This window comes from Sceloporus occidentalis, unplaced genomic scaffold (assembly GCF_023333645.1).
Source record: "Sceloporus occidentalis isolate IW3139 unplaced genomic scaffold, rSceOcc1.0.p SCAF_4, whole genome shotgun sequence".
Classification (NCBI taxonomy): Eukaryota; Metazoa; Chordata; class Lepidosauria; order Squamata; family Phrynosomatidae; genus Sceloporus; species Sceloporus occidentalis.
The window spans coordinates 20,736,242-20,763,738 of record NW_028316984.1 but is presented as its reverse complement, the minus strand read 5'-3'; the positions used below and the strand labels follow the sequence as shown (position 1 = coordinate 20,763,738).

The 27,497-nt window shown below is 42.6% G+C and overlaps 2 protein-coding genes across 2 annotated transcripts in view; one reads left to right on the top strand and one right to left on the bottom strand.

Moving 5' to 3' along the window:
- Window positions 1-2,504: 2,504 nt before the first annotated feature.
- LOC149313574 (alpha-aspartyl dipeptidase-like) lies at window positions 2,505-11,442 on the bottom strand. The gene is made up of 8 exons (XM_089519363.1): window positions 11,207-11,442; window positions 9,301-9,389; window positions 8,072-8,146; window positions 6,986-7,065; window positions 5,467-5,640; window positions 3,834-3,893; window positions 2,882-2,964; window positions 2,505-2,798 (listed from the first exon to the last, which is right to left on the bottom strand). The coding sequence occupies exons 1-8, from the start codon at window positions 11,332-11,334 to the stop codon at window positions 2,723-2,725; spliced, it is 765 nt and encodes a 254-aa protein (XP_089375489.1). The 5' UTR covers window positions 11,335-11,442; the 3' UTR covers window positions 2,505-2,722.
- LOC149313573 (cytochrome P450 20A1-like) overlaps window positions 11,441-27,497 on the top strand; it is a 40,461-nt gene continuing 24,404 nt past the window's right edge. Inside the window, exons 1-4 of the mRNA XM_089519362.1 lie at window positions 11,441-11,651; window positions 14,299-14,348; window positions 17,020-17,186; window positions 26,420-26,565. Of these exons, the coding sequence (XP_089375488.1) occupies window positions 11,580-11,651; window positions 14,299-14,348; window positions 17,020-17,186; window positions 26,420-26,565 (435 nt within the window). The 5' untranslated portion in view covers window positions 11,441-11,579. The remainder of the gene's footprint in view (window positions 11,652-14,298; window positions 14,349-17,019; window positions 17,187-26,419; window positions 26,566-27,497) is intronic.

The following is a 27,497-nucleotide window of genomic DNA, read 5'->3' as shown; positions in this document are numbered from 1 at the left end:
TATTGGCTAACATTGGGTTTGTTTCTGTACAGCATGGTGGAAAATGTTTTAAATTTGCACTTTGTAGGATTTACCAATTTGTAATTTAACTCTTTTTAAAAATGCTTGCTTACTTTGTACATAAAATGGATTGTCAAATTGGGTTTGTATATAAACGGAAAGGCCTGAAGCCGATTAAATAAAAAATGAGACAGATGATTTGTTTCTTACTGAACATGGTGGTGGATTTTTGCTTTCCAGAAGAATGATGTGTCCTGCCATTTAAGGGGTGGGGACTCAAGGGACTCCTCGCACCAATGGGTTCTGTAAGTACTTCCTCTCTCCATTCCAAAGCATGGGACCAAGTGCAAAGCAAATTCAAGCTTTAGAGAGAGAGTAGAACTGGATGGAATTAATGGGATCCATTCTTGGGGCCTCCATAGTCATATGCCCAATAAATCATTATAGATTATATTTACAGCAGGCACTTAAAATGAGGTGGGGTGACAGAAAGTGGACTAGGTAGACAGGGCTGGACACATGACATAATTCCAGTTTGGTATTATTCATAGATCTATATGGATATACCATGACAAGCAACATGCTATCAATTGGGGACAGCAGATTTTCCTGCTGCAGGCGGGGGCAGATCTTCCCTCCCCCCAAAAAAAGGAAATGGGGAATTCCTCCCCTCTTGCCTCTTCCTAGATGAGATTCCCTTCATCGCTGAGGAAAAAAATGGAGCACAGCCATGGTTTCATGGAAAGGACAACTGTGGCAGCTGCTGGACAGAGAGCTTGGTACCACATGGTGTAGCCAATAATTCAGTTAAGGTGACTTAGGGAAGGCACAAATTAAGCCACTAAGAAACACTGCAAGCTCTGTTTTAGGAGTGAGGTTTCATACACCAAGAGTGATGTGTACTGTGTTCCTTTCCTGCCTTCCATGTACTTGAAGCCAGAAAGAGAACTTGCTGGCTTGGTGATCAGAGGCTAAACTTCCCTGCTTCCTCATTACTCTGCCCTCATAAGTATTAACATGATCTGAGACAAAAACATATGAAGAAACTATGGGCTAGTACTCAGGAGCAAGAGAAGAATGTTGCAACCGTTTAGGGGGAAAGACCTCCTTAAAAGTGATGTTTTCCCCTAAAATTTTAGAGAAGGCTTTCTAAAGTTCTGCACATCATTTTTTTTTCTAGCATCAGTATAGCAGAGGTATTTTCCATGACAAAAGAGTGAGGCACAAGCTTTGCGACAATAAAAGCATGTGAATAGAATGAAGAGAGACACCATTTTGGAAAGGAAAGCAAGGCTTGTGCATGAAGTCAACAGAAAGGATGAAGTAGCTCTGTCCCAGGCACACAAGGTTTCTACTTTAGCCAGCCCAACTTCTACCACAGCTGGTAGCCATCTCCTACACAAAGATTTCGTTGTAGTTTGGCGAGGTATTCACTTTGTCTGTCAGAGAGCTCTGGTGCCTCACCAAACTACAAAATCAAGGATTCTGTAGGCTAGTCAAGGCAGTTAAAGCAGTGTCAAACTGCTTTAATTCTGCAATGTGGATATACCTGTCATTTTTCTTCCAGAGCTGTTATGTCCTGAGTCGTTGTCATTACAAGGGGACACATCAGTATAATCTTCATGTTCTTTCTTTCACACTCTCCCACAACCTTTCATCTTGTCCTACCTGGACAAAACTTGTGGTTTTGAAAGAAGGAAGGCCAAAATCTTACTGGAGGAACTGAGAGTGTGGTTTCACAGGCAAAAAGGCCCAGGAAGCTACCACAGGTAAGAGTGACTGGAGGTTATGCCTGTGTATGTATTTTTCAGGTCTTGTGGAAGGAGATAACCAGTACTTCCTCCTGCAAAGCACCCACTCTGATGTACCTCAACAGCTGGAGGACTGCTGGGCACAATTCTATCTCCCTGGCCCCTGATCAGCCCTGGAATTGCATCCGGGTTCTGATTGAAGGAGGAGCACAGTACCAAGTAGTTCTCTAGAGATGCAATTCTTTCAGTCTACTATTACTGGAAGTACAGTCAGCCCTCTGTATCCACAGATTTTTTTATCCACAGATTCAAGTATCCATGGCTTAAAAATATTCAAAAATATATACATTCCAAAAAGCAAACCTTGATTTTGCCATTTTATATAAGGGACACAATTTTACTATGCCATTGTATTTAATGGGACTAGAGCATCCATGAATTTTGGTATTCACGGGGGGGTCTTGGAACCAAACTCCAGTGGATACCAAGGGTCCACTTTATGTTGAATCTTGCGTCATTGTTCTGTTCTTTATTTTTCTTTATTTTATTTTGTTTTTTCCCCAGATCACTGGGAAGTAGATTAATGGGTAGATCTTGCTCTTGCTGATCGGTTCCTCCATCATACTACTAGCTTGCTCGTTTTGTCTCCAGCACTACTAGAGAGGTCTCAAGCCTAGCTGGAAACTTACCTCTGATTTGAAAGTCATTCTACCAGGGAGTAGCTCTGAATTAGTAAAAAGGAAGCACACTGCATGCTCTCACAGCAATTCTTTATTACTATGTCTTTCTGAGAGCTGATTCAGGTCAGTATCTTACCCATGACAGAGAGTTGACCTCTGCTGTGGAAAACTACAGCTCAGCTGTGGAACCAGTTCTGGGGTAACAGTAGGTACTGGACACCTGAGTTGCTTTCTCTGCTGCACAGGACCTTGCTTGGATTATTGCTCTGTCAGGATTCGCTTCAAGAAACATCACAACTTCTCAGGGCCTTCAGTCAATAGAAAACTGAAATCTGTTCCAGGCTCATGTTCTGTTGGGGTGCTTCCTCTGTCAAAAACACAACATGTTTAATCAGTGTCATTTAGGAATTAGGTGCCAAATGGTGAGATGGAATGATTTCCTTCTTTTACCTCACAAACAGCCGAGCCCCCGTTTTTCCTTGCAAGGTTGCTTTCTCTCCTTCCACAAGCAAGAGTGATCCTTCACGTAAACCCTTCATGGCAAGAGTAACAAAATGTGCAGTCAAAATAGGGAGAGAACCACAAGAACATTACCAAAACACTTTTCAGCTGGGGCACAAATTTAAGCTGGAGTACAGTGCTTCAAACCTTCAGAGTACAGTTACTAAGTTGGGTGGACAATGGGAAGACAGCAGGATATGCTGAATCTCTTCCCAGAACCACACCTTCAGCTTGCTAGTTTGATTCTTTTCTGCCAGGTTTCAGGTTTTAATTTTCCACAGTGGGAAAGGCCATCTAGCTTTCTGGTCAAGTCATGTTTTGCATAGGTAAAAGACTCCCAAGCATCTTCGGGGAGAACAGAAAAGTCAGACAAGCTAGAGAGCTGCTGCCAATCAGTGTCAGCATTACTGAGCTAGATAAAGCAATGGTCCAACTCACTATCTGGCTGCCTAAGATCTTAAATATCTGTAATTACATACTGCCACTTCTCTCCAACAACTTCACATCTTATACATACAAGAAAAGATTATATACACTAGAAATGAGCTACAGGTAGTCCTTCAGATGTTGCTGGACTGCAACATCTTTGGATATGGTGGGTGTGGTTGATGGGAGCTGTAGGGCAAACCACATGTTGATTATGCTAGTATACATAAACCCTGCTGCCATTCATCATTTTATAATCTCTCCAGTGACACTTTGCTCTGTCTGTAGGTGCAATGCCAATTTAAAACATTCCCATAATTTACCCATTATGCTATCAGCAATATTAATGTTGCAACACTAAAGGGTCATTTGGCTTTGTAGTGTGTTTCAAATGAACACTTATCAAGAACAGTCATCTAGCTGCTGGGATGGGTCTCAAGGATACTAATGTCCTGAATGAAAACATTTCACTCACTAATACTGGTGGTGTATTTGGTTCTTCATGGTACTGCAGAATCCTCTTCTCACGAGTTTCCTGCAACAGTGAGACAAAGTTATCAGCAGCTGTAACAGCATATTGCAAAAATGTCATAGGACCTAATCAAATACTGTATTCCAAATATCAAACACTGTTTATTCTGCAAATTATGCTGCTGTAGTCCAATCTACAGGGAAAATCCTGTGCTTTAGGGTCACAGGGAACCATATGCTGTAAATGCACAAAGTTAGCACAAAGTTTTTGTTCTGCGAGTTGTTTTTGAAAGTATTTCTGATTTTAGGAAACAATTCCAAGAGGAACCAGAATGTCACCTCAGTGAGTTCTCACTGCCAAAGATCCAAATCGTTGTGGCGCCACAAAAAAAAGAAGCAGTAGGGTCAAGTGGGGTTTTGGGCAACCCCCCCCAAATTGCACCAAGTGCAGTCAGGGAGAATGTGAACATCTATGAAATAACCTGGGTTCTACAGTGTGAATGACCCCATTCATGCATCTACTTGCAGCATCCAAAGTTACCCTTAATACCTGGTTTCAAAAAGTTATTTTCAAAAAGGTAGGGCATAAAGATGAGCTTTAAGTGTTCTCACCTACCTCAGGAAGCATGCATACTGGTACTTGTTATTTATTGTAATTCTGATTAAAATTAGATTAACAGGACTGACTTTTTTAAACAGTGTAAATAATGGCTTCACAAGGGAATCTGACTTGGGACCACACAGGAGGAGGGGAAAATAAGTCTTTGTGGCTCTTCTTCTCTGAAATTATGGCTCACTCCACCTATGCACATTGCATTTGGCCTTGTGAGGGAAATAGATTATCAGAGGACTACATTTATGATTTGCTCTGTAGAAATGCAGCGATAGTTATTTTAATTAAGCAAAGTGCTGAGGGCTTTGCCATGGCTTACAAACTTAAAAAAACAACAACATGAGTGATCCTATTCACCAACTGAATGCACCAGATTGCTTCCAGATCTTCCATTTGTTTCACCACCCTAATGTTAAGGAGCCACATGCTGCTTCTGTTCAGATGTCACACTAAACCATGGTTTATGCTACCACTGATTATTAAAACTGAAAGTATGGTTTGCATTTCCAAATATAACACACAAACCATTGTTTAGCGCTTCCTGCTTTGGGTTTTTGGTCCTCCAAGTGCTCAATTTTCTAAGTTTATGACAGATATCTTCTTGGAGGCAGTACAATTTTATTTTGTTACTTAAAATTATATGTTGCTTGTAGCTCCCCTGACTTTACTCCTTCCCCACTTTTAACCTCACATGAAACCTGAATGGAATACTGGTCCAGTGACTGTCATGACTCAGAAAAAAACTAGAACACATGTGCCAGTTCAACATTGGCTTACAGACAATTCCTATGTGTTTCTCTAAGGTTTATGCAGCATAACTGTTCCTTTGTTGAAATACAGAGGTAGGTAATCACTGACACTTTAGTTGTTATAGAATTTGCACTCTTAGCCCCAACCATCAAGGGCCATTGGTTAGGGACGACAGAAGTTACAGTCTAACAAGACCTGGAGGGTTTTGGCTTCCCCCTCTGCTGTAACGGCACACCGAAATGCTACAGTTGTTGCAAAGATATCTGAAACCTACCCCCATATGGGTGCTGTTAACATCTGGATCCAAGTAGTGTGGATTGATGTTAAAAGGAACAAGTCCAAGGGCCAAAAAAGAAGGGGGGTACACGATTGGCATGTCATTGGTTGTGTTGATGCTGATTGTTGCTACATTGGTTCCTGCGCTGGATCCAATGTATGGGATCCCATCCTGTAAGACACAGAGCACTTTAATAAAGCAGATTATCAGAATTTCTGGTTTGTTGCCTATTTAACACTCATGTTGTTGCTATGTGCTGTCAAATCTTCGATTTATGCTGACCCTATGAATGAGACCTTGTTATTACTAGCCCTGCTCAGGTCATGCAAACTCAAGACTGTGACTTCTTTGATTAAGTCGATCCACTAGTAATGTGATCTTCCTCTTTTTCTATTGCCTTCAACTTTACCCTGCAATATTGTCTTTTCCAATAAGTCATATTTTGCAAACTCATCTTGTAAACATAGGGCTGTGGCTTCCTTGTTTGAGTCTATCCACTGTAATGAGGTCTTCCTCTCTTTCCACTCCCTTCATCTTTAAGGCACTTGATGAAGACTTGAAAATTCATTGCTGCACACATAGCTGCTGCTCTTTGTAATAAGGTGGACAGAGTTTTATCTTATTGCACATCATGACAGCCTTTCCCATGACCATGCTAGTTGGGAATGATAACAGTTGTGGCTCAGTGAATGGCAGGGGGGCACTAGAGATTGGGGATGTAAAAAAAGAGGTTTAAAAGCATATCCTTGTAGAAAATAAGAATTCTGAAATGCTGCAGTTTGATTTTGCACATTTGATACTGGATACCAGGGATGGGGAGTAGTGGTGATTTGGGGATTACTCTTGTCCTACTCCAGATTAAGTTATTTTTTCCTTAATGTAACTCCTTACTCCTATTTCTGTAAAAAGCTCTTATTCCTTTACTCCTTACTCCTATTCTCCGGCCCTGCTGGATACACAAGATTTAGAGGAGGAAGTCCTACTTTCCTGGATCACTGAAACTTTGTAATAGAATCCCCCCATTTTATGTTGGTGGTAGATGAGCATCACAAAAAACCTGAACAAGCCACCCTGAACATTTACTGCTGAGCTGAAGTATCAGCTGAATCATCAGCATCACCTCTAGGTGGTCAGTTCACAGAATTTAAAGGACGGCTGAATGTATTTTAGGACACAATGTATTTAAAGCAAGACTGAAGAAGAAATGGTCCTCCATACTCTGGTGAAGTCTATGCGCCACTAACCCCAGGCAGCCTGGTCAAGGTGAGTTATGGTGGCTAAAGTGGCCCATCAAATTCTGGAAGGCTACAGGTTCTCCACTCCTGGTGTAGAGAAATGCTTCTTCATGTTTTCTCCTAAGACTTAAAATCCTAGAATCCTGGAGTTGGATGGGTCCAACCCTCTGCCAGTCACAAGAAATACACAACTAACTTAATGCATTGCAACTAAAACCAATTAAAATGTCCACACTTCTGGAGTAAGTTAAATTCATATCCTTCATACTTTTTTATACTACCTCCAGAACTCTTTTCCTGACTGGCTGTATCAGGCCATTGTCGTAAAGAGCTTTCAAGAGACGAAAGGTGTTGCCGCCACCTGCAGGAAGAGAGAGTCCAGTTTGTCCTAATTTACCTGTTCCTTCATATAAGCCCACAAGACCTATAGTTGGCCCCAGGGGAACAGTTGATGGGGGCATCCATATTCTTTTAAAGGACAGAGCTATTCCAGACAAAGTCTGGAGACAGAGCTAGCAATGCAGCCTTTGCATATCATTACACAAGTGTACACAGGGCTGCAGCCTAATAGCACAAACCCATATGCATCCTTAAGTTTGAGACCACTTCAACTGCCATGGCTCCATCCTTTGGAACCCTGGGATTGGTAGTTTGTTGTGTAGAGAAGGCTAAATATCTCAAACAAAAATCCCAAATTCTATAGCACTGAGACATAGCAGTCAGAGCAGTATCAAACTATATTAATTCTGCAGTGTAGATGTAGCCTTATTCAGAGGTAAGTCCCACTGAGTTCAATAGGACTTCTTCCTCTGTAGCTCAACAGTAGGGCTTTTGCATGCAAAAGGTTGAAGGCAACTCTACGTAGGGCTGGGAAAGGCTGCCTGACTCAGACTCCGAAGAGCTGTTAACAGTTAGTGTTGACAATATTTAGCTAAATGGCCCAGTGGTGGTGACTGAGTTTAAGATAGCTTTGTGGGTCCATACCTACATTCTGATGTGCATAAAGCTGCAACGTAAGTCTAGTTTTCAGTTGCTACTCATGGGATTGCATCTACACAGGAACAGTAAATGTGGGACCCTCCAGATGTCATTGGACTGTAACTCCATAAACTGTAGCTAGGATAGCCAATAGTCCCACAACATCCTCTATGCCTGGGCTGCACATTCTTTTCTGAGCCAACACACAGGACCAGCAATTTATTTCACATTCTTACTGTCCCAACCCTGTCAGCGAGAAAGCAGAACTAGAGTCCAGAGTTCCCTTTATTAAGCAACCACTACAGTATTTTTGTACCTTATCCTCTCATTATCAAGAAGGGCAACAAAACAACTTGGATAGAAGTCATCAACAAGGAGTCCATATTTACCAATGAATATTGCTTCAGCTTTTCTTACAGATTCTCCTGGATCAAGGGACTCATGGATACTGTCTAGCTTATAGCCTACGGAAAAGACAAAAGGCTCAAGATGAATCAATAAATGAAGTGGTGCACTGTCAGGGAACTTGAAAACGATCTGAAGACCAGAATAAATATCCTCTGGCAAGTAGTGAAGTGCTGTAATGAAACCTTGAGCATGAGACTAATTGAGCAGCAGTTTCCCCTTTCACAGGATTTATAAGTTTAGAAGGGAACAGGAAACTAAAAGAAAAATACTCAGAGAATGCTAACTAACATGAGGTTTAGAGTAATTTGTTTTGGGCATTTATGCTGTTCCTGCAAGCCTGCTGTTTGACATAAGAACATAAGCCCATGACTCTGTGGCTTTGGTTTGTGGCTGGCACACTGATTCAGTATGGCCAATTCAATTCTGGATGTTCAGTGTGTTTACAAACATGGAACTAACTGCTCAAATCACACCGAAAGAGAGAGAGGTTCTAATCTGAATAGCAGGGCATACCACACAATCATCTCCATGTCTGCTACTTACCTGTCTCTCGCCAGGACCCCACTCAAAAGTACTTTCCATCCAGCCCAGGTCACTTAGATTGAACATATGGGGCTTGCAACTCATTTCTATTACTTGAGATAGTGAGGTGAATCAAATCTACCACATAAGTCTATTAGACTCCCAGTGTTGTGGGGCCATTTCACCCAGCACAATGATACATTTCACCCTATGATCCCACTTTAACTGCTATGTCTGCATCATGTGGAATCCTGGGACTGGCAATTCAGTCAGATGGACCAGAGGAGCTCTCTGGCTGAAAATTGTTAGTATCCTCTCTAAACTGCAAAACCCAGGATTCCTTCAGGTGTTGTCCTGAGAGTTAAAGTGGGATCAAAGTACTATAACTGTGCAGAGGAAAGGGCCCCCCATCAAATAAGAGCCTGCAGGAGCCTGAAGCATACTGGCTGTGACAGATCCACCCCCCAACCACCCCTGTCCTGTTTTCCAAGTGATCTCAGCATGTAGGAAGGGGAGTGTTAAATCTTAAGAACCTGAGAATAAAGAGTGTGCAGCTGCTTGTGTGTAGGAGAGAGTTGGTGGCAAAAGGCTTACAGCTGGAGCATCCACTGCCTGATGTGCCCCTCAGAGTTAAAAAGTCTGCCAACCCCTGCTCCAGACCCATAAATAGTAAAAAAAAATGTCTTACCTAAACTTTCAAATTTTTCTCTTGCCATCTTGGCATAGGCATTTTGATCATGAAGAGCATAGGGAACAAAGAGAACTTGCCTCACATTCCTAGGAAAGATAATGTCACAACATTAGCCAAATTCTGAGATCAGATAGCATCTTGCATCCATGACAGGGGTGGGCAACTAAACAAGGTTGGGTGGTGCGTTAATTGTTTTGTCCCCAACACCTCCAGGGGTATGGAGGAATTTTCACCATATTTTGGTTTGAAATGCCTTCCACTCCCCCATAGGGGACATTCTGGATCAAAAAAAATATTTTTAAACCCCTGGAGGCCACAAAGGAGCCCTGGGGGTTCATTTTGCCCACCCCTGATCTATGACAACATTAGACGTACACCTCCTCCTCAGTCATCCTTGTGTTTACCTTTTTATGTGACAAATTAAAAGGTTTCTCTGAGCTACTATAAACTGTTTGCTAGTATCTAGGAAAATTTGTTTGCTGACAGGTTGCTCTTTTGGTTCCAAAACAGAGCTCAGGCAGAGACAATCAGTTCTTTAATGTAGCCAAAGAGCTGCTTCTGCCATCATCAGTAGAGATGGGAATGCAATTGAGGTTTCACACAGCTTTTAACAGCCAGCAATTCTCATTTTGTGGCCTGAGCCTCTCTATACCTAAGGTAGGCAATGCAGAGTTCCTGAACCTCTGGTCTCTTGCTATTGAATCGTTGCCACACTGCCAAAATTCATACTGCAGAAATAAAGCAGCTTGACATCACTTTAACTGTCATGGCTCCATCCTGCGCAGTCCTGGGAGCTCTGGCGAGGTAATCGGCCTCCTCTGTCAAAGAACTCTGGTGCCTCACCAAACTACAACTCCCAGGATTCTATAGGATAAAGTCATGACAGTTAAAGTGGTGTCAAACTGCTTTATCTCTGCAGTATGGACACATGCTGGGAATCTTCTGATGGATCTGAACTAGACCAATGAGGATTTCCACTTCTCAGAAGCTTAACATGAAAATTAGCAAAGGTGACTCCACTCTGCCCAAATATACATTCAAAACAACAACTGTGGCCTCTGTTTAGTCCTGGTCCCTGGGGCTCAGGATGCTCTCCAATGCCCTCCATCTTGAGTCATGACTGAGAAGCAGGCCTTGGTATCCCAGGGAGTGTTTTGAGGTTTTATTTGGGAATGTCCTCCCTTTTTCTTCAATGTCTTCCATTTTAAGCATGACTGAGAAGCAGGCCTTTACATCCCTAGGAATGTTTCTGAGATTTTGTTTGGGAACGTCTTCCATTTTGAGCATGACTGAGAGGCATGCATCCACATCCCTAGGGCTGTTTCAAGCTTTTGTTTGGGAATATTCTCCCTTTTTCTTCAGTGTCCTCCATCTTGAGTCGTGACTGAGAAGCAGGCCTTTGCATCCCTAGGTGTCTTTTGAGATTTGTGGATGTCTCCCATTTTAGCCATGACTGAGAGGCATGCATTTACATCCCTAGGAGTCTTTTGAGCTTTTATTTGGGAACGTCCTCCATTTTGAGCAGAAGCAGACCTTTACATCCCTAGGAGTGATTCAACCTTATTATTATTATTATTATTAACCTTTATTTATGAAGCGCTGTAAATTTACCCAGCACCGTACATACAATCTTTTTAATTAGAGGGTCCCCTGCCCTGAGGCTTACAATCCCAAAAGACACAACACAAAAGGAGAAGGAGGGGATCAGCTCCAGCAGTTCTTCTCTCCCTCTGAGGCCTGGACCCAGGCAGACCCACTCTGGAGGGAGGGCCCTGCTTCTTATAAACGTCCTCCATTTTGTCCTCCTTCCTTGGTGATTAAGAGCCCCCCTGGCCTCCAAAAACAGCCCCCCACAAACCCTTGCCCTGCCTCCCTCCTCCTCCTCCTCCTCCTGGGGACTTACTCTCCCAGGAAGGCCCTGAGCTGCCCCTGCAAGTGGTCGAGGTACCCCCCGCCATGGAGGGTGGAGTTGGAGGCCAAGAGGAGCCTCCTTTTCCTCCTCTGGAGCCCTGGAGGGGGGTCCCCCATCATGGCTGGGGCTGGGCTGGGCCTCAGGGCGGGGAAGAAGAGCGCCTTCCTTCGGGAAGCAGCCAGGGTCCAGAGGAGGAGGGAGAGGCAGGCCTCCTCGCAGTCCTCCTCCTCCTCTCTGAGGCTGGCCCCGAAGGAGCCGGGCGGGGCCTGGTGGTTTCAAGCCGAATTGGATCCGGAGCAGAGAGGCCTGGGACCCGGCCCCCTCCTCCTCCTCCTCCTCCTCCATTATTATCCTCATCCTCATCATGCTGGACTTCGCCATCTTCGCCGTCACCTTCGTGCTCCTCCTGGTGGGGGCCGTGCTTTACCTTTGCCCGGTAAAGGAGGGCGAGGGGAAAAGGGGGGCTTGGGGGGTGTTTCTGCCTTTGAGACTCGTGGGCTGCATCCACACTGGGGGAATAACCTGGTTTGGCAGCGCTTTAACTCTTTCTCTGGCTCAAGGCTATGGAATTCTGGGAGTTGGAGTTTGTTGTGGGGCTGCGCTCCATAACAAACTCCAACTCCCAGAATTCCATAGCCTTGAGCCAGGGCAGTTGGGAGGCCCTTTCATTTCCACTCTACAAACTAAGGTCCAAAACATTCACTCACTCACTGCAGAAATACTCCTCCAGAGATAATTATTTTATATTGTTGTGGATTTATTTCTTTTCCTGAGAGAGAGAGAGAGAGACCCAGGAGTCATGTTTGGAAAGGGGAAACATAGCTTATTATTTAGCTGCAGCATAGAATCATAGAGTTGGAAGAGACCGCAAGGGCCCTGATCCAGTCCAACCCCTTTATTCTGCCATGCAGGAACTCTCCATCAAAGCATCCCCATTGACAGATGGCCATCCAGCCTCTGCTTAAAGACCTCCAAAGAAGGAGATTCCACCAACATCTCCAAGGAAAGAGTGTGTTCCGCTGTGGAACAGCCCTTACTGTCAGGAAGTTCCTCCTAATGTTGAGGTGGAATCTCTTTTCCTATCACTTGCATCCATTGCTCCATTGGGTCCTAGTCTCTGGAGCAGCAGAAAACAAGCTTGCTCCCTCCTCAATATGACATCCCTTCAAGTATTTAAACAGGGCTATCGTATCACCTCTTAACCTTCTCTTCTCCAGGCTAAACACCCCCAGCTCCCTAAGGTGTTCCTCATAGGCCATGGTTTCCAGACCCTTCACCATTTTAGTCACCCTCCTTTGGACACATGGCTCCAGTTTCTCAACATCCTTTCTTCTTCTTCTTCTTCTTATTATTATTATTATTATACTTTATTTATATAGCACTGTAGATTTGCACAGCGCTGTACATACAAATAATAAAATCAATACAAATGGAAACCTGCCAATGGCATACATTCTACAAAATACATATTAATAATAAAGATGGAATTAGATAAAATAAGCACGCAACAAATTAAAAACATCAATATCAAGCTTGGAGGGGGGTCACATAACTAGTACCCAGATATAAATCAAACCAACAAACAAACAAAAGCAAACTGTATATTTCATCACCCATTATTTGTATTAATTAACAGTTTTTAGTAGTATTTTATAGTATATATAAAATATAGTATAGAATTGTATATATAGTATAGTATATTTTAATGCTGTAAGCCACCCCGATTGCGTTTCGTAGAGGGGCAGGATATGATTACATTTTATTATTGTTATTTATTATAACACTTGTCCCTCCATATTTGCAGCTTTTGATATTTGCAGATCTGATTATTTGTGGATTCGATTAATATGTTCTCTCTAGGAATATCTAGGTCCTCCTCCAGTGCAACTCTATGGTCAAATTTTAACTAAAAGTTGCAGTGGAGGAGGTCTTTCAGGCTATGTGGCCATGTTCTAGAAGAGTTTATTCCTGACGTTTCACCAGCATCTGTGGCTGGCATCTTCTGAATGATTCTCCCATTTGCCTTATTTATTAACTGCATTATCTCCTGCCTATCTCCAGTGAGCTCAAGGCAGCATACATGGCTCTTCTTCTCCCCATTTTATCTTCAGAACAAATTGGAAGGTAAGAGGGAATGGAACAGTGGTCATCATTCTGGAGTGCTTTAGTTGCAGATTTCTGCATGGCAGGGTGTTGGGGTTAGGGGCACAGGACCCCTGTGAAAGTGGAAAAACTGCAAATAATAATAATTTTTTTAAAAAACTATACATTTTTTTCTTGCCTGAAAAACACCTCAAGGAAAAACACTCTATCTATCTATCTATCTATCTATCTATCTATCTATCTATTCTTTCCTGAAGAACACCTCTCTAGGTGCTCCAGTACACCTTTATGGTCAACATCTGGCAAATGCTGACCACAGAAATGCACTGGATAACCTGAAAATGCTTAGAAAAGTGTTCTCTTTCGGTATCTCTAGGTCCTCCAGCACAACCGTCTAATTAAAATAATAATTGTAATCTGTTCTGAGAGCCTTTAGGGCTGAAGAGTGGGGTATAAATACTGTAAATAAAATAAATAAACTTCTGGCAAGCATTGACTACAGAGTTATGCTGAAGGATCTAGAGATGACATATTAATCAACTCCATGAATAATCAAATCCACAAAAGTCAAAGCCGCAAAAGTGAAGGACCGACTGTAGTCTTAGATAAAATTAGCATATAAAAGTAGAAGTTGTGGGCAGGTCTCTAGGCTTGCAGCCATGAATGAAAGTATACACACTAAACCAGTGCTTCTCAGGTTATTTGATGTTAGGGACTGGCAATATTTTTCCCCAATGGGCCAGGAACCAGCAACAGACTTGCATCCATTGGCAACAATTTTTCTTTCTTTCTTTGAAAATGACCAAGGACTGGCAGACCACTTTGAGTAGCACTATATTAAACCATCTTGCATTTAGCGGGACATGTAGTCTTTCAAATGGTTAAATAACATCCCACTTAGAATTTATGATATTCTGATGCCATGTGGTCCTATCTAAACATCTATGGATTGTCATCTGATTGCTGCTTTTCTTTCCTAGTCTTCCAGGCAGGCTTCAGGTATCCCAGGGATGACTCCAACAGATGAAAAGTAAGTTTATGTTTGTCTTCTAGGGAATCTGTATGCTATGTACTCCCTGTATGATTATGTATCCAATTAAGGCATGGTCCTTTCCCCTTCCATGTGTAGAAGGATATTCCATAGATCAGTGATGGAAACATGTTGTCCTCTAGACATTGGACTGGATCAACACCAGTCAGTATTGTCAAGGGCAAAGGATGATAGGAATTGTAGTCCAGTGACATCTAGAAGACCAGATATCCCTGTCATATTATTATTATTATTATTATTAACCTTTATTTATGAAGCGCTGTAGATTTACACAGCGCTGTACAAACGATCTTTTTAATTAGACGGTTCCCTGCCCTCGGGCTTACAATCTAAAAAGACACAACACAAAAGGAGAAGGGAGTAGTGGAGGGAAAGGGGATGAGGTCCAGCAGTTCTTCTCTACCTCCGAGGCCTGGACCAAGGCAGATGGACTGGAGGGAGGGCTTAGCTTCATAATGGATGGTTAATCTTCTTCCAGGGAAAATACATACTCTCAAGTAGGATAATACATATACAGTACATAGCATATATGTACTGTATATACATATATGGCCTGAATTCTGTTGCTAGCCCTAACTAAAGTAGACCTGTTTAATCAGTGGTATTTGACAATGTAGTGACTTATCATTCAGCAGTTAATTGGATGAGTTTGCTCTAGTTGTGTCATGCTTGGCAGTTGGAGACTTGAAGAACCAGGACAACATTGTAGTGAAAATTAAACTGTTGCTTTATTCTGGATTCTAAGACACACAAAACTACTACATAATGGTTAGAATCAACTCTGAGGTTTCCCAAGTTAAACAACACTTTAAAAATTCTTTGTCCAGCCCTCTCTTTGTCCAGGCCCCTCCCCACACTGGTAGCCAGCACCAATTCCCCACTTCAAAGGTGCACTTTTAAGTTTTCCTCCTCAATTCCTATCTCCCTCCCATCTCCCAGGAACAGAAGGCACCACCATAAACAGTCATAAACAACAATTTTCCTGCTGCAGTCATCTGTCCCAATCTGCAACTTCTTTTAATTTTCACCCATTGCCAACTGAATTGATTTACAATTCTCCTTGCTCTCTCCCCTTTACACACATCACTCTGATGGCAGATTCATATGGATACATAGGGATATGACACAGAACACTATGCTATATACACAACACTTTGATGGCAGGTTCCTATGGAACATATGAACATGACAAGTTGGGACTAACCAACAGGATGTCAGCCACTATCTGTTAGGATCATACTTGCCTACCACCCACTCCTTGGTCACCCCATTCATAATAAGGGAAACTCTCCCGTGCTTCTTCTTCCTACATCATGTGCCTCACTCCTCTCTGTGACCACCCCCATACCTGTTAAGAAGGAACTACATGCAGTCCCGCTGGAATGTTTTTGTGGTCCAAGAACCCGGCAGGGGTTAAAAAAAGTTCAAAAATGCCTTCTAGTGGGTGTGGAAAGCATTTCAATAATGTCCTCCACAGGTCCAATAACTGCAATAAAAAGGTCCCCCACCAAATGTCCTCTAGAGGGTATTTCTGCCATTTTTTGGGGGGGCCTCCCCCGGAGCCAGTTCAGGCCCAGAAGAAGCCTTTTTTGAAATGACTTCCACTCACTTCCTATTGATAAATGAGGTCTTTCCTGGGCCTAAATTGCCCCAGAAAGACCCAAAAACATGATGAAAATGCCACCCGTGTTCCCTCAAGGGTGTTTGGGGACAAAAAACTTTTTTTTACAGGGTTTTCTTTTCTTTTTGGTGAGTGGGAAGTGTAGTCATTCAGGGCTGCCTTGGGGGCTAATGCAGCCTCCTGTCCTTCCACAGATCCTGCTCTTAAGAGGGGTTGACAAGCTAAGAGTCACAGTGGGAATAGACCTCTAGAAACACCATTGTAAGTTCCAGGAGTGCTTTGAAATGTGATAGGTTTTTGAGAAACTGCAGGATGCTGGACCCTAGCCAAGGTGGGCTTGCATAGGTTTATTCATTTAGTATTTATAACCCACTCTTCAGCCAAAAAAGCTGCTAGGGCTGCTTCTTTTTTGTTGTTGTATATCTTCAAGTTGTTTCCTACCTTAAGGTGAACCCATCATGGGGTTTTCTTGGTATTTAACCACTGGGCCTCCAGGGCTCCCTTCATTGCAACTGCTTATGTTACGTGCCTTCAAGTCATTTCCACCTTATAGGGACCTAAGGCAAACCTATCATGGGGTTTACTTGGCAAGATTTGTTCAGAGTTGGTTTGCCATTGTCTTGACCTGAGGCTGAGAGCATGTCACTTGCTTAAGGTCACCCAGTGGATTTCATGAGCGAGCAGGGAATCAAAACCTGGTCTCCAGAGTCATAGTCTAGCATTCAAACCACTACACTATGCTGGCTCTCATGGCTGCTTACAAATCATGAATTTGATGGTTCTCTGCTTTCAGGCTTACAAAATCTAAATGAGATATGACATGCTTGGAAAGGGGAATGACAGTAGGGGATGGCATTAAGTCCAGCAGATGATGGCTGTTCATCACTCCAATCAGAGGCCAGAGCAATGCTTCCTAGTTGGGGAGGGAGGGATTCTGATGAGGCTTTTTTGCCCCCCCCCCTTTTTTTTTTTTCCTTGTAGTAAAATGCAAAGCGGTATATATGTTTGTTCCTCTTGCTTTCATTCCAGAGATGGGAACCTTCCAGACATTATAACGAGTGGGAGTTTACATGAGTTCCAAGTCAATCTCCATGAGAAATATGGCCCAGTGGTCTCTTTCTGGTTTGGGAGACGTCTTGTCATCAGCCTTGGGTCCATTGATCTTCTGAAGCAACACATCAACCCCAACAGGACATGTGAGTACTCTTTCTTTATAGAGTCTAATTCCATCTTGGCAATAAGACATGGACAGTATGTGATGACATATGCCACATTAAGAACATGAAAAGAACCCTGCTGGAGCTGATCTAGGGACTAACTTAGCCTAGCATTCTGTTTATGCAGTGGCTTCATGGGAAGCCCACTAGCAGTATATGAGCACAACAACAACACGCATGAGAACATCTGTGCTTCTTAACAACATTGCTCTGGTACTAGAATGTATAATCATTGTAACTAGTAAACTAGAAGATGGAGATGGTCCCATCCTCCATGAATTTAATAATAATAATAATAATAATAATAATAATAATAGGTTTTATTTATATACCGCCCAATCACTGGGAATCCGAGCGGTTTACAATAGAGGGGATAACAGACAGTTCCCTGCCCACAGGCTTACAATCTAAAAGACACGACACAAAAGGAGAAGGGAATGGTGAGGGGGGGAGGGAATCAGGTCCAGCATTCTTCTCTCCCTCTGAGGCCTGGACCAAGGCAGATGGACCGGAGGGAGGGCTCTTCTTCTTCAGGCTAGCCCCTGATGGTACTGGGCCAGCCTTCTCTCTCCCTCAGAGGCCGAACGATGACAGTTAGGGAGGGAGGAGCACCTTTCTTCAGGCTAGCCCCTGATGGAACTGGGCCAGCCTACTCTCTCCCTCAGAGGCCGAAAGATGACAGTTAGAGAGGGAGGAGCCTCTTTCTTCAGGCTAGCCCCTGATGGTACTGGGCCAGCCTTCTCTCTCCCCCAGAGGCCGAAAGATGACAGTTAGGGAGGGAGGAGCCTCTTTCTTCAGGCTAGCCCCTGATGGTACTGGGCCAGCCTTCTCTCTCCCTCAGAGGCCGAAAGATGACAGTTGGGGAGGGAGGAGCCTCTTTCTTCAGGCTAGCCCCTGATGGTACTGGGCCAGCCTTCTCTCTCCCTCAGAGGCCGAAAGATGACAGTTGGGGAGGGAGAATTTGTCCAATCCCCTTTTAAAGCTTTCCAAATTGATGGGCATCAGTACATTTCTAGTAGTGCAATTTGTACTTTTGCTGTACACTGTTTAAATATATAGTTCCTTGTATCTTGTCTAGAGTCTCCCACCATTTGGCTTCATTTGGATGATGTGAATTTCTTCTGTCATGAACAAAGAAAAGGTCATATTATTATTATTATTATTATTATTATTATTATGCTTTATTAATATAGTGCTGTAGATTTGCACTAGTAAGGAGTGGGGTCCTGTTTATCAGGGAAGCTAATTATGCTTTCTTGGGCATGGAACACTATGGCACAGTCAAACAAGTGTTATTTTGCACTTAGCATAGACATGACTATGGGGAGCTAACATGAATTTGTCATTTTAATAGATTTTTGAAATGAGATTGCAGCTTGCTTGTGAGAAAAGGATCTGGGTGGAGAATCTTGTTTACGGTAGTCCCCTTTATTGATGTTTCTAGAACTGGCTGGGAAACTCTGGATGGCTAGACGGTTGCATTATCTCCCCAGGAGACCATGGAGGGAGAAATTGCACACACACACACACACACACACACACACACACACCGCAAATGGTCCCGCAAAAAAATAAAATGAGAGATTCCTTTGTGCTCACAGATGCCCTTTGTGGATTATTCTCACCATGTTTTAGGGCCTTTCTGGGCCCCTAAAGAGAATTTTGGGACATTTTGAGACAAAAAAAAAATTTGAAATTTTTTGCAAAAACTTGTCTTGACAATGGGGGGGGGGGCATTTGATGGGCCTCCAAATGTGGTGGAAATGCCATCCACACTGACTAGAGGTAGTTTGGGGGAAATTTGGAGTAAAATGTGGGGGGAAATAGTTTTTTAAAACTTTTTTTGATTCCTAGGGGCCACATGCAGCCAGCGGGCCACATTTTGCCCGCCTCTATTCTAGAAGAAAGAGGAGAACTTAATTATGTGCAATAAGATTTCTTTGACTACCTTGCTGAGATATTGGCTCCCCTTGCTCACCTTTTTCTGCAAAGCTAAACAGCCCCAAGTATTGTAATCATTTGTCATGGGGACGTACTCTAGTCCTTGATCATTTTCGTTGCCCTTTTCTACAGGTGAATGAGCCTTCAGCAGGATGATTGATAGTATCATTTCAGAAGTTATGGGAATAAAGTCACTATATATTTTATACAATGGATCATAAATCTACAGCAGCAAGTTTCTTTTGACACAATCCTGCAATTTCACCAACCTCTACCCACAATCAGTCCTTTCATACTTTTTTCAAGATACCATAAGTTAACTCTGTTATTGCTGCCTGCAGCAGACTGCTCTTAGCTTGTTGTTCTTGTTGTGTCCCTTCAAGTCATTTTCAAGTTACAGTGACCCTAAGGTGAATCTGTCATGGGATTTTCTTGGCAAGTTTTGTCCTCTGAGGCTAAGAGAGTGTAATTTGTCCAAGGTCACCCAGTGGGTTTCATGGCTCAGCAGGGATTCAAACCCTGGTCTCCAGAGTCATAGTCCAACACTCAAACCACTATGCCATGCTGGCTTTCTAATTTGCTGCAGCGAAGGTCTCAAATCCCTGCTATTCACGGAATAAAAGGAAGAAAAGAGGCACAAGCTTCACTGTGGAAGCTTGGAAAGGCAATGACATGGAGGATGCAGCACTGTAGTAGTTTTGTAGCTTGAGTAAAAGGTTTAGCCCCAAGGCTGCAGTTGATGTGGCTTAGCATGCAGAGCAGGTTATATTTCTCCTGCTTTCTTGTCCTTAAAAAAACCCATGGTATTTAACAAGTTTGTTCTTCTATTTCTTCCTTTCAGGTGTAAATAAAGGTTACAAAATTCCTTAGGCGACCTTGTTTTTCAAAGAGGTGGTTTCAAGATAAGTGTACTTTAAGAGATGTTGTTGGTGCTGTCTCTAACAATACTTAAAAAAACAGCTTCTGTATGGATATACTAGCTTCAGAAACCTAAAAAAGTACTGTGTGGGAAGAGAGACAGAGGACATCACAGTATTTCCTAGAAACATGTTGACAGAGGAAGCATGAACAATGCACACACACACACACACAGCCCTTTCTCGATTTTGCTTTGAAAAAGGAAGATAAGATAAACACATCTTCTCCATGGAGTTGAGCTTCTCTAGATGTAGGGACAGCTCTTTCCTCAACTTCTTTACACATGATAGTGGTGGAAAATTTTTGGCCTACCTGATGTTCTGGACTATGAGTCTCACAGTCTTTCACCATTGACCATACTGGATGATCCTGGTTGGAGTTGTTGGCCAAAACATCTGAAGTGGAGAAGTGAAGGTTTCCTCACTTCGATCTAGACATGGGCTGGAGGAGTCACATTTCTTACCTTGCTGCATTTGTGGAACTGGTAAAGCATCTCGCAGGCCTCAGTTCCATGTTTCCATAGCCTGGGAGCTACAAATCGACCAGGTCAGGATGCAAAGTGCTAATAGGACCTGTCCAGTTCTATTGTCACGAGGCAGAAAATCCCAGAAGTGCCTCTTTCCAGTTCTCTGGCAGTACATCAGTAATTACAAAGTTAAAAAACAACAACACTATGTGGCCCGATCATTATGCTCAAAATTTGCTGCCTGACATGGCCAAGTCACACTACCTTACAGTTGGACTGATGGTAACTCTAGTAAAGAGCTTACAGTCTAGATTTCGGACAGTGCCAACAGAGGCAGGGATTGAGAAGGCAAAAAAGACAACAAGGGATGAATGTGAGAAAATGCAGTTTTATATACATGCATGCCTTGTGTATTCCTGCATGGCAGGGAGCTGGACAAGATCACCTTTATGATCCCTTCCAGTTCTGTGATACTAGGCTTTTTCCTTGTGTAGCTTGCATTGGGTTTGAAGCTTGTAATCATGTAACTCAGCAACAAGAGTTTCCTCTGTAGCGTATTTAGCAAGAAAAGAAATAAGTAGACCCAGTGTCTGCAGAGTCTCCCCTCATATGTTGAAAGTGATTGAAGAATGAACTGTGTTAAAGTTCTCTGTCAATGCACTACAAGTTCCTGCACTTTTTTGATGGTGTCTGTGGCTTTGTGTCCCTATCGCCATCACATTTTAGTTATATCTACTTGATTAGAAGGCATTTGTGATTCGGAGAGGAAGGTTGCAGGGCAATGTCTTGTTCTGGCATACCCTTGGTCTTGCCCCGACCTTCAGACTAGCCTTCTCTAGACAGTATGTACGTGTATTTGTAGAGAAGGGCCTGATCCCTAGCTTAAAAATGGGAGAACTTTCATGCCATTGAATTGGGGTTAAACTAAGAGCAAATGTTGGAAAGCAAAGTCATCTCTCTCTCCCTCTCCCTTATTATAATTTTGCTAGAATCTGACCTTTTGTCTCTACTCCCTCAATGAAGACATATTAGTTCACACTTTGGTCATTTCCCTCTTTGATTGTCTTCTTTTGACTGGTCTTCCATTATCTAATCTCAGTCCCCTGGTTTCTTTTCAACATTCTGTTGCTGAGATTGCCTTTTTGGATCCTCATTTTGCTCATGTTACAGCACTGTTGGTGTGTCTTAATTGGTTGCCTATTCTATTTAATATTCAGTACAAGCTCCTTGTTTTAACTTTTAAAGCTCTACTAACCTAGGTTCTCCCCCTTTTCCCCCAGGCCTCATTTCTCCTTACTAGCATGCTCAGGATCTTTGTTCTTTGGGTTCTATATTCACACAACCAAGGCTTTCTTCTTTTTGGGATTAGCTTTTTTCTTTTACACTTGCTGCTCCATATTGGGATTGCATCTCTGAATATTTATAGACAAGTCCTTCCCTCTTTTTTAAAACTTCAGTTAAAATCTTTCTTGTTTTCCAAGCCTTTTGGAATTTAATTTAATTTATCCTCATAATGTTGTATATTGTGATTCTATGTATTTTTAGTTTGCTTTTGCACCATATTACATTGGTTCTTATATTGGTGTTTGGATACCTTGTTTTACAATTGTATTATACTACTTTTATATCTATATTACTCCTTCTTGCCTATATGATAGATTGATTGTATGCCTTTTGTCACAGTTGGTTGACACTTGTGTTGTTTTATTCTGTGAAGTGCTGTGTACACTAAAGGCTTTATATAAATAGATGATAATGATGATGATAATGATAATGATGACAATGACAACAACAGCCCAGAGCCAGAATTGAAAGCAGGGCAAGTTAAATGGACATATCAGTTTGTGAACTGCATGAAGAAAAGAGCTAAAAGGTTATAAATGGGAGTAGGCAAAATACCAATGTATTATTGCCCATGGCTTTCTATGAGCTATTATGAAAGTAATCTGCATGACTAGAATGAGATCCTTGATAATATTTGTTTCCAACAATTGGTTGTGTAGACTATGATGGTGTAAATAACTGCTAAGTTGTTGGTTTTTGGGGACCTAACAAGAACAAGGCTTTTTGTAGTTTGTGAGGAATAACATAAGAGGATGCAGTCATGCTGAAAGCGAAAATACACATCTCTGGCCTCCAAAGATTTGGGTTTTCCTCTCTTCTGAATCAAGAAATTGCACATGTTCACCATTTAGAGCCAGCAAGAGCCAAATGTGAATACCCATTGCAGTATTTTTTAAAAACTATTGTAATTAAATATGCCTCTATGGGTAACTCCTTTGATTAGATATTGTACAAGCTTCCTTTCCTCCTAAAGGTTTTATTTTCATGCTCTCTTGCACTCCTAAAAGTGCCAGTGTGAACTCAAATCAGTCTTTGAGAAAAACTGAATGAGAAGAGAGGCCTCTTCATTGTGGAGATGATAGAGACCCAAATGGTTTGAATGATTTAAATTTGACTTCATCTTCTAGCTAAGGCTTCACCTGCTCTGTGGGAGATTCTGCATTATCTCCTCAGGGACATAGCCAGGATTTTGGGAAGGGGGGGGGGGGTCCAGACTAAGTGCCACCATTATAATGGGGCTTGGGTGTGGTGGCGCAGCAGTACACACCATTCATTTTATCTAACGGAAGGGGGGTCCAGACCCCAAGAACACCCCCCCCTTTGGCTACGTCCCTGATCTCCTGTTGTGTCCTGTTGCTCATAGCATATTTGTCTTGTATTGTCGACTGTTAGCCAAACTCACTTATTTATTGAACCCTTTGCTTTTGCTCTATGCCGGTTCAGTGATCTTTGGGGGTTGGGCTGGGAAGTAAGTACAGTATGCTGCATTTCAGGATCTGCATGCATTGGGTGGGAATTTACCCTCTCCCTTTTATGAGCCTGAAATCAGTGTTATAAAGGATTAGTAGTGGCACTACAACATATGAACAAGAAGATAGAATAAAACAGAGTGGCTGTGTGCAGAAGGTCCCAGGTTCAGCTCCCAGCATCTCCATTTAGAGCTGGGAATGACTCCTTCCTCTCAGCCTCTGAAGAAGGCAATGACAAGCCTCCTCTGAACCAATCTTAGCATGGAAATCCCATGACAGGTCCCCATAATTGACTTGAAAGCACGCAATGACAACTGAGTCCCTGGGGAGCTGCTATCAGTCTGTGTCAGCAATACTGTGTTAGAGGGAGCAGTGGTCTGAGTGAGTGGAAGGCACCTTCTGTGAAATTCCATGCATTCCTACATTGAAATAAATCCCATGTTCAGCGGGATTTACTCCCTGTTAAATGAGTACCAGAGTTCAACCTTAGCCTGGGGTGGGGGGGGTTTGCACTGCTTTGCAGGGTTGACTGGTTTATACCGGGTTGGTTTAACCATGGTTTAAACCAAATGACTTTTTAAAAAAACACTCCTGTTTTTTAAATTGATGTTATTTTTAAAATCTGTCTATCATTACTGCTTTCCAACCATCTTACTGGAACAACAATGACTGTTTGAATTTAAACATTTTAACTTTTACAGTTTATTGGCAGTTGTTCATTGTTAGACCAGTATCCAGTGTCAGTTGCTTCTTTTTAATCATGTTATTTCATATATAGTGCAAAAAATGACATTCAGAAACAAATCCTTCAGTTAACGTAAGCTCAACTACAACAACTTGTTTTAAAATAACACTTTTAAAAAACCAATTATTCTTTAAGCTAGTGGCCATAAAAACTGAACTGCATTTTGCTACTTAATTTTCTGATTTAGTCCTATATTGGTGTGCTCCTACACATTAATGTCAACAACAACAACAACAAAACTAGTTTAAATAAACAAAACAGAGTTTTGGGGTTGGTTTGGTTTTTTAACTGTTTTTTTTCCTGACCTTACTATTTTGTGGTAGGAAGAGACACAGAATCCGTGCAGTATGTGATCCATCCACATGGCTTACATTTCAAAACTCTGCTTAGCCAGCATGACTAAACAGTGATGTTAGGAGAAAAATTAATGAGTTGCAGATTGTATGGCATCTTGTACAGTGTTGTAGAAAAGAATAATCATGCAGAAGAAGGAAGGACTGAATATTTGAAAGCACACAGCTCATGGCACACAATCTCCTCTCTGCTCTAATTTTTTTTGGCCTTATGCAGCGATATCCCTATGCCAAGTGTTACCTGGTGCATGTGGGGCAGCAGTGGCCAAAAGGGCATGCTAGCTCTCCAGGCTTCACCACAGTGTGCACCTCTTCTGCTCCTCTGGGAAGAAGCCTGGGGCTGGAGCAGCTATCAAGGACCTGTGTTTGCCCCTCCTGCCCCGAAGGTAGAGGAGGGGCCAACCAGGTGTGATCCCTATTCTGGGTGTCATCCAGTCCTGTTGTAGGGCATTGAGGTGCCCTACATGCTGTGCAGATCTATTACGTGTAGAACTCAAGTGGGGCTTTTGACCCTTTTCTGGTTCAGATCCCCGTAGCATGTGTCCCCTGTCAGATGACACACACTCCCGGCAGTGTAGTTGAACCAGGGCACTCCAGGTTGAAGCACCAGGACTTTTTAATTAGCAGTTTTAATAAACCCCTTCATGATTTTCTATAATCTCAGATCTTGGCTGCATTCTTCACAGCAGTAGAGAAGGAGGGGAGGAAATGACATTCCTGTAATTGTATGTTATTGAGAATGATTCCTGTTGTAATACCAACTGTTTTTTAAAAGCAGCTTGGTCTTGAATGGCCAGATAAGACCCATTCACAAAAAACCCACTGCTGATGGCAATGAAAAGTGGTGAGAACCACTCTGTCAATAATGGATCAACAGAGCATTTTTGGACTGCCCTTGGGGGTGTGCCATAGGGGAACTGTCATGATCCACTATACCACTGATTGCCGCAAGGAAATGCTGCCTTTAACTGAGAAAAGGCTCTCCATGAATTAAGGGCTGTGCACCAGTATTCTCTGTGAAGTGCTGTGGGAGGATTTATAAGCCAGCTGTACTCTTGCTAATTGAATTGAGCAGCAGATGGTGTGGGGTATGGATCATCTGACAATGCTGAGCAGAGGATATTGAGTGCCAGCAAAGTGACCTGCATAACAAATGGGCACTGTTGCAGTTGTAATAAAGGTTGAAAACTGCTTTTACTTTCCTGTTTGGTCCAGCATGAGTGAAAAATTTTGAAGAATGTTTTAAAAGAGAATTTTGAAGACTACTTTGAAGATGAGCGTTTTTAGTAATCTGGTTGGTGTATGTTGTTGACTGGATATAGAAGGTACATGGAACGGGACAGGTCTAGAACTGTGCTGTAGTCCAGTCATGCATGGTAGGTGAATCATCCTTATTTCCATCATGTCATGAGGTTGTGGTTAAAGTGTTGGGCTAGAACAGTGGAGTCTTGGGCTCATATCCTCACTTGACCATCAGGGACGTAGCCAGGATTTTGAGAAGGGGGGGTCCAGACTAAGTGCCACCATTATAATGTGGCTTGGGTGCGGTGGTGCAGCAGCACACACCATTCATTGTATCTAATGGAAGGAGGGGTACCCCCCTTGGCTATGTCCCTGTAACCATGAAGCTGACACTTGGGCACAGCCTTTCCTGCGTCTCAACCTTACTTACCTCACAGGGTGTTTGTGTAATACTATAAGGATAATGAGTTCCATTCCTTTGCCCTTCTTCTGTGGAGCAAAGGGGCAAACTGTAAATGTGTGAGACTCTTGATTAAACACTCTTTTATGGCTTCCAAATAACCTAGAAAGAGACTTGTTTGGAAATGAAGGAATGATACAGAATTACTCACCTACACAGTGACAAGAAGTTGTTAAATATTTTGACAAATCTACACTTTAGGAAGCCTAGTAATTGTTGAGTGTTGTATGTGAGGATTTGTTTTCTAATTCTTTCTCTTTTTTCTTTTTTTCAGCGGACCCCTTTGAAATGATGCTAAAGTCCTTGTTGAGATACCAGTCTGGTCTAGGTGGAGATGTGGGAGAGAGCTGCTTGAGGAAGAAACTATATGAAAATGGAGTAACTAAATCACTGCAGAGTAACTTCCCTGTCATCCAAAAGGTTAATGGCTTCATTTAAGACTTTGTTTTGTTACATAGTATGAGACAGAGCCAGGAAAAGCTACTTTTTTGAACTGTAGCTCCCAACTGGAGGCACTATGTTGGGGGAAATTTCTGGAAGTTGTAGTCTGAGGCCCACATCCTGTTCAACACTGAGTAAAGTTCTGCTGGGGGCCATTCTAGCTTGTTCCGACTGATGTTCTTTTTTGTCCATAGGGCAGAACTGTGCCTGTAAGCCAACCAACTTTTAATTCAGGGGTAGGCAACCTGCAGCCCGCGGGCCAGATGCAGCCCGGCGAGGCCTTGGGACTGGCCCCAGCCCGGTCCTGCCACCAATTGCTGCCGGGGCCTTTGGCGTCTCGCGCAAGGGGCATGGTGGGGCAATTGTCTATAGAAGCCTCAGAAACATGCATTTATCTTAACATTTTTTTAAAAATCAGCAAATTTTTTCGCATGACCTCGATTTTTTATTTAAAAAGTGTCCTCCATTTGAAAATTTTGTCCTACATTTGTCCCGGTTTATTTATTTATTTAATTTATTTAATTTATTTAATTATTTATTTTTTGGCTTCGGCCCCCCAGTTGTCTGAGGGACAGCAACCTGGCCCCCAGCTCAAAAGGGTTGCCTACCCCTGTTTTAATTGATTCACTAATTGCATACAAGGGCATTACATTCCTCCTTGTGCAAGCTTGTCAAAAGTACAGTCCCAGAAGTAACACAGAATTTTGTTGTTCTTAACTGCCCTCAAGTTGATCCCGACTCACTGTGACCCAGTGGAAAACATCTCCAAGACTCCCTGTCCTCCATTGCTCTACTTAGGTCCAGTAAATTCATGCCTGTCACCTCCTTAATAGAGTCTATCCATCTAGCATGTGATCTCCCTCACTTTCTACATCCCTCCACCTTTCCTAGTATTATCTTTTCCAATGAGT